This window comes from Centruroides vittatus, unplaced genomic scaffold (assembly GCF_030686945.1).
Source record: "Centruroides vittatus isolate TY-2023 unplaced genomic scaffold, ASM3068694v2 scaffold_2569, whole genome shotgun sequence".
Classification (NCBI taxonomy): domain Eukaryota; kingdom Metazoa; phylum Arthropoda; class Arachnida; order Scorpiones; family Buthidae; genus Centruroides; species Centruroides vittatus.
The window spans coordinates 187204-206986 of record NW_027122690.1 but is presented as its reverse complement, the minus strand read 5'-3'; the positions used below and the strand labels follow the sequence as shown (position 1 = coordinate 206986).

The 19783-nt window shown below is 29.0% G+C and overlaps 1 protein-coding gene across 16 annotated transcripts in view; it reads left to right on the top strand.

The window, feature by feature from the left end:
• The window catches only part of LOC136987651 (luc7-like protein 3), a 103048-nt gene that overhangs the window by 54800 nt on the left and 28465 nt on the right, over positions 1-19783 (top strand). For all 16 annotated transcript variants that reach the window (XR_010882647.1, XR_010882645.1, XR_010882648.1 and 13 more), the window contains 3 exons: positions 15947-16111; positions 16185-16471; positions 19571-19758. Coding sequence is in view for 5 of the 16 variants with exons in the window: in XM_067285404.1 (XP_067141505.1) it covers positions 15947-16111; positions 16185-16471; positions 19571-19758 (640 nt within the window). In the remaining 11 variants the exon portion in view is untranslated. The remainder of the gene's footprint in view (positions 1-15946; positions 16112-16184; positions 16472-19570; positions 19759-19783) is intronic.

The following is a 19783-nucleotide window of genomic DNA, read 5'->3' as shown; positions in this document are numbered from 1 at the left end:
CTAAAATTCTGTTAGACACATTGTTATAAGTCTTTGTCATATAGATAGAAAAGAATCAATAAAATGAAAATAAACCATTACCCAGTCAGAATTGTGTGTGGAGTTTTCAAATGGTGCAGTTATAAAAAGAAAGGCTTAAAAAATTTATTTTTGCATTAATTTATGTTAAATTCAAATTGTAAACATCAAATATATATCAACAAATTCTTACATATTAAATATTAAATTAAATAGGAAAAAAATTATCTTTAATATAGACTAATAATAATAACCATAAAGTTATTCATTTTCAAATGCATGCAATTTTAAAAAAGATCAATCCACAGAAACACCTAAGAACACACAAGTCACAAAAGTTTAAACTTATAATCATAATATAATTTAACAAGTAAAATAAATATTGAGATTTACCAATAGTAAATGTTCAATTTATAACTCGAGTTTTTTAATTAAAGCCAAACAATCTCTGGATTATTCAACTATATTAAGACTAAAATTTTAATAATTTTATAATAATAATTATAATTAGCTTTAATACAGCCCAATAATTCTATAGTTCATTGAGCTTTAATTAAACAATAGTATTTTGTTTTCAGTTCTTATTTATAAACATGGATTATATAAATTTCAATTTCACTTGAATTAATTACAATTTAATAATATGAACAGTTTAATAATTATGAAAACGGTATAGGTTCATTTATGGCCCAAAACAAAAAAAAAAAAAAACAATATTTGGTTTAGTTAATTTTCATAAAAGTTATCTATATAATGAATTTACTTGTATTTAAATTCATAGAAGTATTGGCAAACTTAGTTGACTTTATTAATATTTTTGAATTAATTGAAATGCAAATCCTTAAATATCTCAATACAAGGAGAAATGGGCTTATACCACTTTCATAATAAACAATTCATCTCACTATTTATTATGAACCCATACCACACTCCAACACAGAGAACAAGCAAAATTACAAAATTTCGCTTGTTCTCTGTGTTGGTGTTTGTTCTATAAAAAATCTTTTCTATTTTTTAATAGAAATTTCACAGTTTAAAAGATAATTACCATTCTAAAATATTTAGACAAAAGAATTTTCTTAAAAACAAAATTCACCTAAAGAATTTTAAAAGAAACATTATCAGACAGATTAAATTGATTAGCTTCATCTATCAATATGTGAGTACAAATGCTGACATGTGTTGATTTTCTACAATTTTGGTAGCTTGAACAAATTTGATGCTGGTGCTGAATCTCGTTCAAACTAAGTTTTTAATCTGAAACCTTCAGTTGAATTTTAGGTTACAAGTATATATGCTTCCTATACTTGTTCTATTTGCATTTGGTATTCTCTTAATTCATCATGAATAAGTAAAGTTGTATCGACTATCCAGATAGCTTTCTTTTATATTTATGGACAATATACTCTTCGCAAGCAACTTGAGAAACTAACAGAAAGAGTATAAATGACTAATAAAGATTATTTCAGTTGTGAAATAGAAGATCGAGGCAAGACAGGAATCGGGCACCTCATTTTATTGCAAAGCATTCTCTAATAACCTTCTGCAGTGGTTTCATGCAGAGAAAAGGTCATTATTTATAGTACTTATTGTTTAGTATGAAACATATAATCATCACTAAATTGCTATTTTTGTTTGATTAACATTTTTAGACGTTTGAAAATTGTCTATCCAAGTTGCAAGTCAACTCAAAGACTAATGCCTCGTGACAAGTTTTCACCACCACCACTACTTTCACCTATTGCGGTTGCTGATATTATATTCAAAGAATCAATAGCTCTGAAGAAGAGAATAACAATGTCTAGTTTTATTCAAACAGAATTTAAAGAAAATGATCATCTAGTTGCAGATGGCTAATTAAACAATAATCTTGTCTGAAGACCTTAATTTAATTAAAGAAAAGTCAGAATTGTTAACAAATCAAATGAAAATAGTTAATATTAAAAGAAAAAAGTAAAAATTATGAGTTTCTAAAATCAGATTGAGTCATTTGATAATTTTATACACTATTTTTTCTGTACATCAAAAAGTCTGCAAAATGACAATAGGTATGGATATATTAACTATATCTTATTTCAGCAGTATCAATAGACTTACGAGTAAGTTGGATAAAGTTATATTCCAGAAGAATGGCAACTTTTTATTTAAAGTTAGAAAAAAGAATTTAAAAGCTGTTATTTTATGTAACAGAAATAACTTGCAATTCCTGTAGCTTATGCTATAGGAACAAAAGAATTTTATGACTCATTAAAGCTTATATTAAAACTTATTGATTACAATGAGCACAAGTGGATCATCTGGGCTGATCTGAAGATAGCAGCAATTTAGAGATGCTTGCAGCTAGGTTACAAGTATATATGTTTCCTTTACTTGTGAGATACTGTAAGGAACTGAGTCCGAACGTTATTTTTATTTTATTATTATTTCCGTTTTATTATCTTTTGTTTGGGGTTTATGTTTATTTAGTACGAAGGTTCCCCACCACTCTCTTGTTAGTAATGAAAAATGAAGATAAAACAACTCACGGAGAAATAAGCGCCATAGGAAAAATCTTGCGCACTTGCGCTGCCCGGCGGAAGTAACAGTCCGCAGTAAAAAAATGGAGGGGGGAGTCCCCACAATCACTAGTAGAGAAATACTTGATAAACCGTCTTAAACATCTCAGAAAATTATGATAAATATTTTGTAAACGGTTTATAAGCTTTGTCGGAAACTTAAAGCTGCCAGAAAAGAAAGTTAATGTTAGCAACTAAGTATGTAAATAAGGGGAGTAACCCAGCTCAAATGTGACGTCACCTCACAGTATAAAACCCGTACGTTAACCGAAGAAGGAGAGGTGATTTCCAAACAGAGGTGATTTCCAAATCGAGGCAACTTTGAGAGCGAGGTTAATTCGAAAGTGAAGTATTTTCTGATAGAAGTCCAGATTGATAATTGGACGATCCAAGGTGTTAAAGAGGAGTTCGATTGACGATTTGACGATATCGAAAGTATTGAGGAAATAGTTTCTTCGTATAGTGAGGTGACGGATAGACATTTAATTAGTAAGAGATTTTGTTCATAGTTTCTAAGTATTTGATTGTTGAATTTTCAAAGGGGAAATTAATATTAAGTTAAGCTAAGTAGCTAAGTTTATTGTCGGGTTGACTTGTTGATTTCGTTAATAAATTTTGTTTGGATTATTGACATTTGTACGTAGTACGTTCTAGTTGCTAATTAAATACATTTGAACTTTTGATCTGACTTGATATTTATCGTTATTACTACTAATTTTTCGGTGCACGCTTAAAAGCCCAGGCCTGGCAAACTAATCTCGAATCCGTGTAAAGTACCCGTTAGGTTAACGGAAGTTTTACCGACCAATTATAGTCGGTTTCCTAAGCTACTAAAATTAAGTACTTTACAATACTTGTATTTTCCATTGATCAATATAAACACAATTGTAGCCTTCAAAAACTGATCTAGATGACATTCTTGATGATATTCTTGAAAGAATATATTAAACAAAGTTTTGCATCTCTTAACACCAAATTGGGTTTAATTAAACAGTTCTTTGATGTGATGAAAAAGATAGGCAGGATCATTGTCTCAAAGAAAAGTTTGTGTTCCTGAAGAAAAATCTAAATTGAATGCATGTATTTTTCTCAAACCTGAAATTAGATAGCTAATGAATAACATATTTTGAGAAAGACTTAATGATAAAGAATTGGTAGAATGGAATGTGTTCATTAAGCTTGAAACTTAAAGGATTTGGAAGCTTTCTAAAGCAAGATTTTGAGTTCTGGTATGATGGAAGAGTATTGTTAAAGTGATCATACCAACCTGAAAACTACAATAAAAAATTCAAAAGACAAAATTCTTCTTTTTTTTGTTGTTGGAATTTTCATCAACACTTATACTCTTGAATATATTTTCTTCTATAGCAAAATTTTAAACGTGCACTGTTTTTTACTAAAAAAGAGTTTGTTGAAAACTAGTAAATTAAACAATTTTATTTAATAGTTTACTACAGATATGTTGATAGCTTTAAATTACTTGTTTCATTATCAAAACTTAAAAAAAAAGCTTAATTATAACATATGTGAAAGTATAGATGTAAGCAAAAACATTTTTTTGCTGCCAACTACTTAATTTTTTGCCATTTCATTTAATTACATCAACATATTGTTCATGAATGCCTTTCTAGGTACTGTTGAGAAATTTCATTCCAGGTTTTAACAATCTTTCTTTATATCTTGCACTATCTGGAATTGACACCCACCATAATAGTGTGCAAACCATGGGTACCAAACATTTTCAATAGGATTATGATCGGGGCTTTTGGCTGACCAATCCATTAGATGAATAGTATGATTATCAAACCATTTTTTTTTTTTTACAACCTTGAGGTATGTATGAAAGTTATCTTGTTGAAGAGCATAACCATCTTGATATTGATAAATAAGTGGTAGCAAATTATCAAAAAAGCATTTGTTGATAACTAGAAAACAATCCTCATACCGGTACTCCAATATCCAATATCACTTCCTAAGCCTTTTAAATTTCCGGTACTCCATACGAAAATTAACAACTAATTAACTAACGTTTTCGATCGCCTCTGCGATCTTCGTCAGGTTTTATCGACGGTTTTGAAATAGAATGCGAAAAGAATTATTTCAAAATTCAAACGATCGAACCTCTCCCGCGTGCAATAATTGCGAATGATCTAACATGCAATTAATCTCCCTGATACCATCATAAAAATGTCTCTGTCCATCCATACAGGAATACTACACTATCCTGAGATGCTACCATTGCGGGTGCATTTCGGATACATACCGCCACGCATATGATAATACGTTGCCATCCTTGAAATTAATACATTTCCCCGATTTTGACGCCTTGTAAATCTCAAGGGTCTCCAAGGCCCTGATGCGGTCCGTGTCGAATGACGTTTTAACGAGGCTGGTTTTATCAAAATCTGCCTTTATCTCGGGGTCGGTGGCGTACATCGACAGAGCGGTGGTGTGTCTTTTTTTGGCAACGTCATATTTGTGTTCCGAGATCCTTCTTTGAACAGACCTCTTGGTAGATCCGATGTATATTAGGTCCCTTTGGGACCTGTGATCCCTTATCGGGACACTATATACCCCTGGTGCTCTTAGAAAATCCGGTTTGTCTTTGGCGTTCCTGAGTAGCGAATAGATCGATTGGGTTCTTGAGTACGCCAACTTGGTGCCCTTCTTCCGCGCTATTTCCTTGTATAGGTCCTGCATACCTCTGTTGTACTGGACCACCGTGCGCCGGTTCGGCCCCGAAAAAAAAAAGACACACCACCGCTCTGTCAATGTACGCCACCGACCCCGAGATAAAGGCAGATTTTGATAAAACCAGCCTCGTTAAAACGTCATTCGACACGGACCGCATCAGGGCCTTGGAGACCCTTGAGATTTACAAGGCGTCAAAATCGGGGAAATGTATTAATTTCAAGGATGGCAACGTATTATCATATGCGTGGCGGTATGTATCCGAAATGCACCCGCAATGGTAGCATCTCAGGATAGTGTAGTATTCCTGTATGGATGGACAGAGACATTTTTATGATGGTATCAGGGAGATTAATTGCATGTTAGATCATTCGCAATTATTGCACGCGGGAGAGGTTCGATCGTTTGAATTTTGAAATAATTCTTTTCGCATTCTATTTCAAAACCGTCGATAAAACCTGACGAAGATCGCGGAGGCGATCGAAAACGTTAGTTAATTAGTTGTTAATTTTCGTATGGAGTACCGGAAATTTAAAAGGCTTAGGAAGTGATATTGGATGTTGATAACTTCTTGAGTCTTGTTTTCCTGTTAAGAATGCAATTTTGGTTTTATCATGAAGACTGAATCCTGTCCAGACCATGACAGAACTACCACCTGATACTCTTTTTGAGTAGTACTACTTTTCTTGAGTATATTATTGACAACCATTTGAGCCATCTAAATTAAATTTCTTTTCATCTGAGAATATCACTTTTGCCAAATCAGCTGTAAATGAAAGCATTTTTTTCTGCAAATTCAATGTGTTTTTTTTCATGGTTCTTTGTCATTGCTGGTGCTGATCTCTTTTTGACATAGTTCATGTTGCTTGAAGAATTAAGTGTTCACACAATAGTTCAATGATGAATATTTAGTTTAAGTGATTTCTAGATGCCAGAATTGCATAAATTTTCTTTAAAAGCCAAACTGACAATGTGTCTCTTGTACTTAGTTTTAGTCGTCATTCAGTGTGATGATTTAATCCTTTACATTCTGGGTATTTTAAAAATATTGTAATAGTTTTTTCACTTCTTTCAATTAATTTTGCAATTGCTCTGTTGCTTAAATTCATGTCTTTATAGGCTGTAATCATTCCTTTTTCTTCATCTGTAAGTGCTTCTTCCCTTTGGCCTGATTAGGAATATTAAATTACATAAATGAAATGCATTAAGCATAATATAATAAAACATTATTTTATTGTATGAATAAATTTATAAAAGATATAAATTTATTTACTATTAATATTACCTGATTCTCTCCAAATTTTTGCAACAGATAAAAACTTGAAAAATGATCAGCAAATTCAATGTTTACTAAATATTATGCAGCAACAATTTACATTACTGCATTTGTCTTTCAAGAATGCAATCATGTTAATTTGCATAAGTATTTGTCACTCTTTAAATCATTTTATTAACAATTAGGGATGCATCTAAAATTTTGCAACACGCTGTATCTTACTATATTTTGTATTTTTGTACTTTCAGTTTATTAAAATAAAAATACTTAAACTTTTAAATTCATACTAATTGCTTGTTCCATTGCTGTCTAGCAATCCAAATGCATTAGTTATATTGTATATCTGATACGGCTTGTACACTGAAACTACTTGACCAAAATGAACTAATTATTTACTTGACTTGAAATATCCTTTCAAGTTTGTTTCAAGTGCAGTTGAGGTTCTTTCAACCTTTTACTTGCCATAAATAACAATTTGAGTAGTGTAAACTATTCTTGTTTATTGCTAGTTGAAAACAGCTTTGTTTTGATTTTGAAAAGTGAAGTTCTATTGTCATTGCTGTAGTGATAAGAAATGAGTAATAAAAAAAATCAGTAAATATCTCAAAATTTACAAAAAGTACAATGTTTTATGCAACCGTCAACAACTTCTAATTCCAATTTGTCGTATTTTTGTTCTAATCCAATACCTAAGAGAATGATATGGTTCAGATTGCCTGGAAAAGGCTGATCAATGTGAATAAATATCTATACAGTATTATTGAATAAATGCTACAAATACAGATATTGTTTTTCATAAATTTACTATTTTTAACATATGTACTCATCTTAATAAATGACTGCAAAGTCTCATAAATTGCTGAAACACAGATAGTGTTTTTTTGGAACATGATACAGATACTGCAGAAATGTTAGGCTATCACCACTTGTCAAGTAACGTAATGTGATTTTTATTTTCATTCTTGCCGATATTGGTTCTCTAAAATATGTTGATTTTTTTTTTTGTATTTTATTGAAAACTCTACTGAATAGATCATCAAATTGATCTACAGACATTCTTAGGTGATTTTTGTATGCTTCTCTATCTTCTGAAGCCAACTCTTTTAACCAAGTTGCAGAAGCATCAAAGCAATTTCTTATGCTAACTCATTTTCTTGCCCATAGTGACTGTTGCTGATCATCATAATTTCTGAAGATATTCAATAATTTGTTTCAGTCATTATTACTGAGATTCCAGCATGCAATAACTCATTTGATGCCATTTTAAATATGTACTTGATTCAAATTATTCACGTATAATATGAACACAAACTTGAATTCAAGTAACTTGACTAATGTGAACATGACTAGATTGGCCACTGGTAGTGCTACTCAAATAGTCCACCAGTGGCCAAGTGGATAAAACCACTGAATACTGGTAGTTGGTCTTGGGTTCACACCTTACTAACAGGCTGGCCACATGGAGTTTTCTGGGTTTTCTTCACATCAGTAATGCTAAATATTGGCCAGTTTCCCATGAAAGATCTCCCAGGAGGCATTTCCCCTCAGCAGATCATCCATGTGCTGCATTGCCTTAATTTAATAAAAGAAGAAAAGTTAGTCAAATTGTTCTGTTTGGTAGTATGCTTGTTTTGGCCATAACATATATATATATATATATTTGTAATAACATTAGGATGTAGCTTAACAACACTATAATTTATATGTACAATAAATACAAGTATTAAAAAATTCCTGTATATCTGCAAAAGATAGGTTTTAAGAAAATAATGTAAAAAGTCATAAAATATAGACAAGATATGAAAAATTCACAATCTGTTGTTTCAAAAAGTGGATGATAGGTATGAAAGTGATGAAAAAGATGTCTTGTATGATAATTATGAAGATAACCCAGATGTTGACAATAATGAGATTGCTAAAACAAAAGTAGAGGAGCATATATGTATAATTCCAGCAGTTTGTGAAATGATGATTCATCTGAGAGCAATGAAAAAATTTCAGGAACAGTAAGGAAAAATCACTAACAAATATTTATCAATTTCAAACAAAAGTCATCACATATAAAGCAAGAAAGAAACACTGAATCTTATCAAAACAATTAACTTCTAGTGATGATTATATTCATATACAGTTGACCCAATGGTAACAGATGTGTTTTAATGTAACTTGCAAAATAAAGGATCTGGCAGAAAATTCTTCTTGAGAAAAAATATTAATTGCTCAATTGAGAAAAAATATTAAAACTCACAAAAGAAAAAAAAATTACAAACATTTTTGTAAAAAATATAAACAAAAGGTTAGGGGTCATGACCTAAAATGGGTTCCCAACCTTTTTTATGTATAAATCCCTTTCAAGAAATTGTTTTCTGTCAATCCCCTTAAATAAATATGTACTTTATTTTTTTAGTACATTGTTTTGTATTTGTAAAATTTTGAAAATTTTAGTAAATATTTTCAAGAATTTTAAAATGATTATAATTACTAAATCATTAAACAATAAGTATTTAATTTGTCATCAACCCCTCTCAAACATTGACCCCTAAGGAGTCGATATTGATCTCGTTGGGAAAACCTGACCTAAAAAACTTAATATGGAAACATTGCTTAATTTGGGTATTTTTGCTTTTAATTAACTAATTTCAATTCAAACATTTATTTACCTAATTTTTCATCACAAATTTAAATTTTTATACTCTTTCTACCAGTTTCCTTACTTCACTAAGGTATTTTCTGAGGTTTATCCAACAGCCCATTAACAATGAAGTTAGAAATTTACATTGTCGAGGATTTTCATTTGTTAGTACTGTAATTTAAATTTTAAATGGTATTTCTCATCTGTTATTAACAGCTAAATGATTTTGTTTGATTTCCATCCTATTTAATGTTTGGAAATTGAAAGTATGCTTTTGATTGGCTAGAAAATTTCAACTGTAAATACAGTATTTTAAATTTGAATTTCAAAATCAAACAGTCACAAAATTTAAAATTTATACCGTTATTGGTTATAAAAATTCTGTTTACTGACATTGGTTATAAAGAATAACAAATTGTGCATAATCTTGAGGCATATTGACTCTTGCTGTTTGCTAAGTTGGAATTATGAAGTACTGTGCATATATCCTTGTGAAATACAACAACTCTAAGTGCTAATCAGTGTAAACAGAAATGTAAGGCATTATATTACAGACTGAATATGAAATTATTGAAAGGTTGGAAAGCAGTGTAAAGCAAAGCAAATTATGTAAAGAAATGAATAAAATAAATCAATAATTGCTATCATTTGGAAGGAAAAAGACAAAATACTTGCAAGTTTCGAACCATGATACTCGTAATTCAAATGCTAAAAAGCTTAGAAAATCAGTGCATGATGATTTAGATCAAGTATTGTTAAAATGATTTTCTCAACAGATACTTAAAAACACAACTATTAGTGGTGTTCTATTGCAGTCAAAAGCAGAAGAATTAGGAAGCAAATTGGAAGAGAGTACAGAGCTTAAATGCAGTAGAAGTTGGATCGAGAAATTTAAAAAAGACATAATGTTGGAAGCCAAAAAATTTTTGGAGGAGTAGCTACAGTAAACATGGATGTAGTAGAAGACTGGTTGCAAAATAAGTGGCCAAAAATTAGAGAAAATTTTTAAGATTGTGGTAACTTTAATGCAGATTAAATCAAGCCTTTTTTATACGATTATACCAAATAGGACACTAAAATTCAAAGGAGAAAGCTGTGCAGGAGGAAAGTTATCTAAAGAAAGAATTACTATTCTACTAGCAGCAAATCTTATGGGAATGGAAAAGAAAATTGTTAGTAATCGATAAATCGAAACATTCAAGATGTTTCAAAAATTGATGGCTAGTGGTAAACTATAAATCAAAGAGCTTGGATAATCTTTGACATTTTCTGTGGCAAACTGTGAGAATGGGATGAAGAACTCAGAAGAAAAAAATGAAAAATTTTACAACTGGCTCATGCATCCCAACATCAAGAATTTACGTTGCATTACACTGGTGTTCATGCCACCCAATACATGTTCAAAATTACAGTCTTTAGATCTAGAGGTTATACACAGCTTAATAAGCAACTATTAGTGAATTCTCTGTTTGAAAATGGTAACTTCTGTAGATAATAGCAATGAATCATTTTCTGTAAATCTTTTTGATGCAGTAAACTTCATACATATGGCATAGCAAAATGTATCAATGCGAACAATAGTAACTTGTGTTTTGACACACTGGCTTTCTACAAACTAATGGAGAAGAGTTCGATTTAGATGATGACATTCTTATCAACGAACTTTCGAAAAGTAAACTTACAAATGATGAAACAAAAGGTGTTCAAGATGTGCTCCCTCTGCAGTTACTGGATGCATTTTCCAACTACAATTTTGAAGAATACATCAGGGTTGATGACAGTGTTATTAGTAGGGAACATTTCACCGATGGTGACATTATAGTTTCACTGTCTACTAAAAATAATGAAATTAGTGAGGACGAAGATGACTATACAACATATGCAGATGGTGTCAACATTCCGATAATGCCAACTTCTGAAGTTTTGCAAAAAACTATTGTCATTCGAGTTTTTACATACAGCACAAAATATTTTAAATAGTTTTGCTGAGGTGGAACTATATATTACAGTGTGCTATGTAACTAGCACAAATAGGCAAACAAAAATAACAGAGTTTAAGTAACCATGCACATTTATATTGATGTTTTAACAATCAACTTCCTTTGTAATAATTTGTTACAATATCTCAAAAATAAAAAACTTTGAGATATTAAACTTTAGTTTTTAAATTTAAAATCGGACACTGTTTTATTTCTTATTTGATATAATAAACCAGTTCTGACTGTCTGCAAAGGTTTGTTGTAAGTGGACACTACTGTATAAATTTTTCTCAGTAATTAGAAAGTAAATGTTTTGATTTAATAATATTATTCTCAAAATTATATGAAACTATCAGATAAGCCTGGTGTTGCTCGGGTAGAAAGTAACTGTAGCGAAGATTATTAGATTATATCTGATCTTACCTGTTTTCACCGGGAGCAAGAACTATGATAACATTACTTGAATAAAATTTAATTTTAAATTCTAAAATCTAAGAAAACTTGTTTGGAACATTATATTTAGAATTTGGAACAAATTCAAATATTTGTTCAACTTCGTTTATTTTGGATTTATTGTTTTTGGGTTATTCGAACAGTGGAAATTATTAATTTCCAAAATGTATACTATATGTGCCACTATTTACTTTTCTTTTTTATTATTTACACTTTATGCTGACTAAAACTAACTCTCTCCTCCTTTTCCGTGGAAAAGTTGAATTTCCAAAAATCCCTTCTTAATGTGCAGTTAAAAATAAAAAATCACATCTAAAATAGTACAGTGGAAGCTGTTTCTTAGGATAAGCCTTAATCCTGTCCCTCTCCCCCGCAGGGATGAATTTCGAAAAATCCCTTCTTAGTGTACGTTCTCGTGACGTATCCTAACTGTGTACCAAATTTCAACTTTCTACTCCTAACTGGGCTCTGTTCTTATCATCATTATCAACCCATCTCAATTATATTATAAGATTTATTTTTTAAATTTTAAATATAGAAAATAAGATATATAACACACTTACATAAATGCTTTCAATACTAAAATTTATAATTATTTTTTAATGCTGAACTTTTTTATTATTTAAATATTTATTTGATGTACAAAATTAAATATGTCAGTGTGTTTTCAGTTTATAAAAATATATTGGAAAAATTCAATAATAATATTTAATCTGACTGTACAGACTGTTAAAATTCTCTGGAATGGTGGTTATCTTATTTACAAGAATAAAAATACAAATGCTCTATTGCTTAATATTGGATTGCTGTTAGCATTTAATGGCTAGAAAGTAGATTAATTAAATGCTGCTTACAGTTCGTATTCTATTCCGAATTAATGCATTTTTTTCCTCATATAATACTGTATATATTTGATTTTATTTATCTTTATTACACAGTGGTATAATATCATAAAGCAATGATCCCTTCCCCAAAATAAAGTATGACCAATCCAGCATAAAAGTAACAACTAATGTTAAAAATTTAATTATAACAACACAATTATTGGTTATATAACATTTTCTTACAGATAGTTTTAAATTTATTTAAATATAAATGTAGACATTTTTTCTATATGATAAATAGAAACTATAATTCTGTAGAAGGAATGCCGAGAAAGGTTTACCGTATTTTACGGACTATAAGACACACTTTTTTTTTCGAAAAATTGCCTCCAAAATTCAGGTGCGTCTTATAGTCCGTAGCGTCTTATAGTTCGTAAAATACGGTAATCTATATAGTGATTGGTAGATACTGGATATAGTTTATTTTGAGTTTGAAATATTGTTGTTGTTAGAAATGTGGGTAGCCATTATAGTTAACCAGTTTAGTATATTAAAAAACTGATGAAAATATATACATCTCTTATTGGGTAAATCTATTTTTGATTACTTTATTTGATTATTAAGACATTATGCTTGGTAAATTTATTACTTAGCATACACAATCAGACAATATCAAATCGATATAAAAGTGAACTGAGAAATATGTTTTGAGTAAATTACCTTAATTTTTATTGTAAAGAAATATTGTTTTTCTGAATTCATTATGATTATTTTCTCAGTTGTTACAGATTTTGACCCTCTAATTTTTTTTTCATTTTTTTAATGTTTTAAAAAATCCTTACAAAATTCTGTACGTGTGTTGGTGTCTATTTTGTGTTACATTGCAGGACTGGATGGACCACAAGTTTTGAAACTTGGCTGGGTTATTTCTGAATATGGAGGTATTAATGCCATTAAATATTTGCAATTCAATATTAAGGAGATGGAAGATAGAGGGTTCATGTATCATATCTCTAGTGGGGTTGGGCTGAATGAAAAGTTTACTCATTATTGGCATTTAAAATATTTTTTTAAAACTCATTTCTACCTTCAAAATTAGGCCTTTTGTCATTTTATAATAATTAATATAAAATTTTTTAAAATAAAACCTCATAACAGATGGTGCTGCCTACAATTTTAACATTGTGCTAATGTGTCTTAGTGTTTTTTAAACTTAAATATTTTTTCTCTCTCATAATTAACAGAATTACTGCTTTTACTATTCTTTAAATTTTATATTTTAGTATCATTGTATCATATATTTGTAATTTACTATTAATGGTATAATATAATTACTTAACTTTCAGAAAAGGTTAAGCAAAGTATAACAATTTAAATAAATAATGAAGTTTTTGTAAAGTTTAAGTTAAAAAAGAAAAATTAATTGCGTTTTTGTGTATTGAGAAAGGTGACTTTTCAAAGCAATTATATATATATATATACATATATATATATATATATACACACTGTATATTTCCACTAGATAAGCACTGTATATTTCCACAGATAAGATGATAGTCGAATCATAAAAAAATGCCCCAAAAATCTGGGGTCATCTCATAGGAGAGATACAAAAAAAATTAGATTGAAATTTATATAAATTAAAACCATTATAAAAAAGTGGACAAACTGTAATTATTTACTAGTAGAGCATAGGGTATGTCCACAAAATAGAATACCCATAGAACATTTTTGTGAATAGTGAAGGTCATTACCCGAATGCCAGATGCAAGAAAATAAAATTTTTTATTTGAACTATGAATAGGACATAATTCTGTATACGCTATACAGTATTATTATCCAGATGATGATCGCTGATATAAACTAAATTCATAGGCCATTGATAGTTTGGGGGTCATCTTATAAGAGATATATGCTAAAACTATAAAAATTTGATGAAAATTTATACCTCGTCTTATCTGAAGGTCATCTTATCTGTAGAAATATATGGTAACTTTTTTTAAAAGAAAGGTTTACACTTGTAAGTTAATTGAATTCGAGGGTTGGATTTCGTGGGGGCCTTTTGTGAAGCAAGAGAATAGCAAATTATCACACAGGCATTAATTACATATAAATACGGCTATATTTGCAAGCACTTTTGACATGCTATAAAATGTCATCCTCAGGCATACACAATCTCAAATAAAATTTTTCAGACAAAGATTTCAAATTAAAACTAATGGCATTAGTCCTTTAGAACAAACTTTACAGTATTTATACATAATTAACGTCTGTGCGATTATTTGCTCTTCTCTTGCTTAAAGATTTACACATTTACAAGTGCACTTAAACTTAAAATTATTGTAATTAAATTCATAGAAGAAAATTTGGAAGATTGACTTGATATTCCTAAATTTGATGATAATTAATTTTAGAAAGAAAATGTTATATTTTGATGTATATTTTACTTTCATATTTTAAATTTTTATATTAGTTTTTTTTTTTTTTGTAATTTCAAATTTTGTAATAGATAGAAATCAACCGTATTTACATTGTATATTTATAGATTTACATAATTTTAAAATTAAATTCTGAAATTTTATGGTTATTATTATGTATAATCCTAAAATTATTTATTTATTTAAATCAATCTTAAACTTGTAATGATATTATACATGTTTAGTTTTACTTAGTAATGATAAGAAGTAGGAATATTATGTTAATTGTTAACAATCAAATTCTATGTTAAGAAAATATATACCTATTCATTGATAAAAGTATTTTAAAACAAAGTAAACCTTGTATGTAATAAATTCATTTCTAAAAAATATATAAACAATAACAGGTGAATAAATGCTATATATCATTTATTGCTGAAATAAATAAGTTAATTTTACTTTCAAGTTAGTTTCCTTTATGTAATTGCATGATCATCATTTTATCATTTTGTTTTGCAACCCTTTATAACTAGATATATGAACTAAAAAATGCTATAGAAAATTCAGTTGTATTGAGTTAATTCTTGTTTTAATAGATTTATAATGTTTAACTCATAATGTTATTAATATAACAAACAAACAAGCACATTTATAAAAATAAGAAGTAAATTATAAATTACTAATCATATTCACTTTATAATGTACTTTAGTCTTGGATACTTTTAACATTAAGTGAATGAAAATCTTTGTTCTTAATAATTTAATGCCACTTTTTAGTTCTACATATTTGCATCTAATAATATAGAGATGAAAATAATAATAATAATAATTTTATTTAATGTTTTGTTAAATAAATTTTTGGATTTTTTTAATATTTTTTTATGACAGATTAAATTAAATCTTAAAGTATTGTTGTGCTAGACCTTGAATTTTATTGAATGTGATATCCAAATATAAATCTACCTGTTGGTGGATTTTGTGGATTAATTTGAAAATGATTTGATATATACAGTATATATATATTTTAAAAAAAATCGAAATTCATAGTTAAGAATAATAAACCATTTTAATGAATTTAATATAAAGTTCTTATCCACTTAGCAAACAGCAGAAATTGCAGTTGCTCAGGAGAAACAGATGGAAGTTTGTGAAGTTTGTGGTGCCTTTTTGATAGTTGGTGATGCACAGCAACGAGTTGATGATCATTTAATGGGAAAACAGCATGTTGGTTATGCAAGATTAAAATCAGCAGTTGAAGAAATTGTTGTAAGTTTATTAATAAAAGTTGAATTATACCATAAAATTTTAATATAAATAATATGAAAAAATAAATTTTTAGCATAAGAGAGAGAAGAATAGAGAAGAAAGAGAGAAAGAAAGAGAAAGAGAGCGAGAAGAACGTCGAAAGCAACAACAGGAAGAAGAGAAACACAGACAAAACTATCATAGTAGATTGGATGATCGAAAACGTGACATGAGACGAAGTAGACGCTCAAGAAGTAGAAGTAGAGAAAGACGAAGATCTAGAAGTCGAAGTCGAAGTAGAAAACATAGAAGCAGAAGTAGAGATAGATCTTATTATAATAGAAGAGGATATTACAGAGAAAGAGAAAAAATGAAAGAAAGGTAATGGAAATTTGTTGTGAAATTTTCATTGTTACTGAATTTATTTTTTCACTTTAAGATTTTAAAAGCAATGTCAAACAATCTGCCAAATCAGGCTAATTTAATAATTTGATGTAAATAACTATTAGTGTAATAATGCAGCCAATCATTTGTTATTACTTAAAAATTGGATTTGTGGATTTATTGATTTTAAAAGCAAGTTACAAAGAGGAAATCCTGGAAATTCTTTATTTTTTATGTTTACAAAATGCATTTTAGTTTTATTTTAGAAAATTATAAATAATTAAGATGAAAAAATCAAAACTTTGGAGATTATTTAAATACAAAAGATAAATACAAACAGGTTTTAAATGAGGATGTGCAGTTGAACTTGCTTTTAGTATATTCAGTAGCCCCTCATTATATCACACTTATTGGGAGACAAAGAAAAAGTGTGGTATAATTGAGTACAAAAAATTTTGAGTTTACATTAAACAGATTATACATGCTATTGAATCTCTATCCTTTATTCTTTCATCAGCAAGTGTTTCTGATATTCAGTATTGCAAAACTAAGCTCATTTTTATACAAAAATGAGCTTAATTTTGCAATACTGAATTTTATTTGTGGTTACATCATACTAAATGACATTTACGTAAACATCTATACCTTGAATGCTCATTTAGCATTATTGTTTCTTTAATAATGATATTGAAAGACAAATATCATCCATATATAAACAAAATATCAGTTGCAATTTTGTTATACAGTACAGTACTATATTTCATAATAAATTGCTTATTAAAATTTTATGTAATTTATATTTTTCATTAATTTTTCAAAATTCAAAAAATAAATATTGAACATATAATAGAACATCAAAACTTATAAAATTACAAACAGTAAAAATTCTCTTAAAAACAAAATAAAGTAACTTTTGTATAAAAATTTCTTTTCCTTACATATTCTGCTGTGAATTGGAAATTTCACACCTTTATGTGAATTGACAGTATTGTGTCAATTCAAATAAAGGTGTGAAATTTCCAATTCACAGAAACTCTCAAATGAGGATACAATACTTAAAACCAATAAATAAACAACTTTTTATATCAAAAGGAAACATAAATGATGATTCATCTGTCTGTGCATATTTAGTTCATGAGGAATTTATTGTTTCACCTGCAGTGGTAGTTTCAAGGACAATGATAGGAATAAAATACTGTATTTTGTTGCAAGAAGAAATTCAATGAAAATTGATATATTAAAATGTATTGACTCTACAAATGCTTTTAAAATTTGGGGACAAAAAAAAAGTATGATATAATGAGGAACTACTGTATCTTATTTATGTGATTTTAAGATGCACCATGAGTTTAAACTTTAAGATTTTTTTAAATTATTTTTTTTTCATAAAATAGATCATACAAAAATTTAATAAAGTTTCTTTACAAGTTAAAAAAAATAATACTATATTTTTGTGGATTATCCAGCATGTCCATCTATCTGGAGAAATCACAAAATTAGATATTTCCATATAATAAAAACCAGGATGCCTGTTTAAGCGAGGTTATACACCTTTTTCTAGAGGGCACATTAAAAAAATGAGAGTTACATGGGGTAAAAACAAACATGTTTTTATTCTGAAACTATCAGCATTACATCAAAAACTACAATTACATGTTTAATTTCTTCATTTTGTCTTCTTTCTAATTTAAGATAATTGTGGAATTCCAAAAGTGCTTTTTTTATGTGTATTTTATTGTTATTTGATTCAAAAATGCAAAAATAAACATATTAAATTTAAGAAACTGGCTGTAAATTATCTCAGCTTACTCCAATTAATTCATTAATACAAGGGTAGGCTGAAAAGTAATGCACACATGCTTGTAGAACACAAACAAAAACAAATAGCAAGATCAGGCAAAAAGTACATTAAAGTAAAATTCTTAAGCTTCAAAATCATATTTATTTTTCAACATAGTCACTATTAAGGCTAACACATTTCTCCCAATGTGTAACAAGATTTTTCATTCCGTCACTGAAAAATTCTTCCAATTTTTCTCGAATCCAGGACTTGACAGCTGCCTTCACCTCATCACCCGAGGTGTAATGATTACCCTTGAGGTCTCTCTTGAGTAGAGGAAAAAAATTAATATTGCATGGAAAAAGATCGGGGGAGTAAGGAGGGCATGGAATCGGTTCAAACTTCAGGTTTCACGAGCCTCTCCAGTTGTGCACGAGGTGTGTGGACGAGCATTGTCATGTTGCAAGATTATTGGTGCCAGGTGATTATTTGTTGTGTTAGAGGCTATATTGACTAATTTCACTGAACTAATCATAATACTTATTAGTCTGAAATGTGGAAATGCACATAACATCAAAGGCATTTTTGTCATGCAACTTCAAAATTTAAAGTAAAATTGCAGAAAATGCAAAAATAAAGAAACAAATGCAGGGGAAATTTTAACATTAATATTATGATCTTTCAGTAGAGAATATAAATTTACAGCATAAATTTTCATCATCATCATTAACCCTGGGCTCATTGCTCATTGGTGTCTGATGCCTTTTCCACTAATTTCTTCCATTTCTCTCTAGCCATTGCCAATTTTCTCAATTCCTGTACATTCAACCCACACCACTTCTTCACATCATCAATCCATTCTTTGTGGTCTGCCTCTTTTGTTGGATCCATCTATAATACCATAGACTAGCTGTTCTCATTCACTCTTGTGATTTGTCCAAACTCTTGAAGTTTTCATTGTATAATTTTTTGTAAGAGATTCTTTTTCATATATATCCTATTATAAAGTTCTTTGTTTGTGACTTTCTACATCCATCCTATTTGTTAGAGCCTTTGTGGAAACTTAAATTTAGAGAACACGAATTGAACTTTTGCTGTATATATGAAAATATAAATAATATGTGAAATTGAATGTTTCATTGAAAAGATAGTTTCTTCATTATATTACATTGCAGATTTGTAAATTAAATATTGCATGTTCAACAAATGAATGTGCATTGTAATAAAAAGAACTGCTTAAAAAATTTGCTTAAATTAAAAAGAATTATTTGAAAATTGTTAAAGAGAGATTTAATAAAGAAATTAAAAAATTTCAGATATAAATATAGATCTAGATCAAGAAGTCCTGATCAAAGACGACGTGACAATCACACTCGATCACGTGATTCAAAATATCGAAGACAGTCTAGAAGTAGATCTCCAGAAATTAGTAGTGACAGAAGAAAAGGTAGTAGTAGAGACCATGATAAAAGAAAGCATGAAGGAAGAAATAGAGAGAGTCCAGGTAATTCCAGATAAAATTTTGTTAT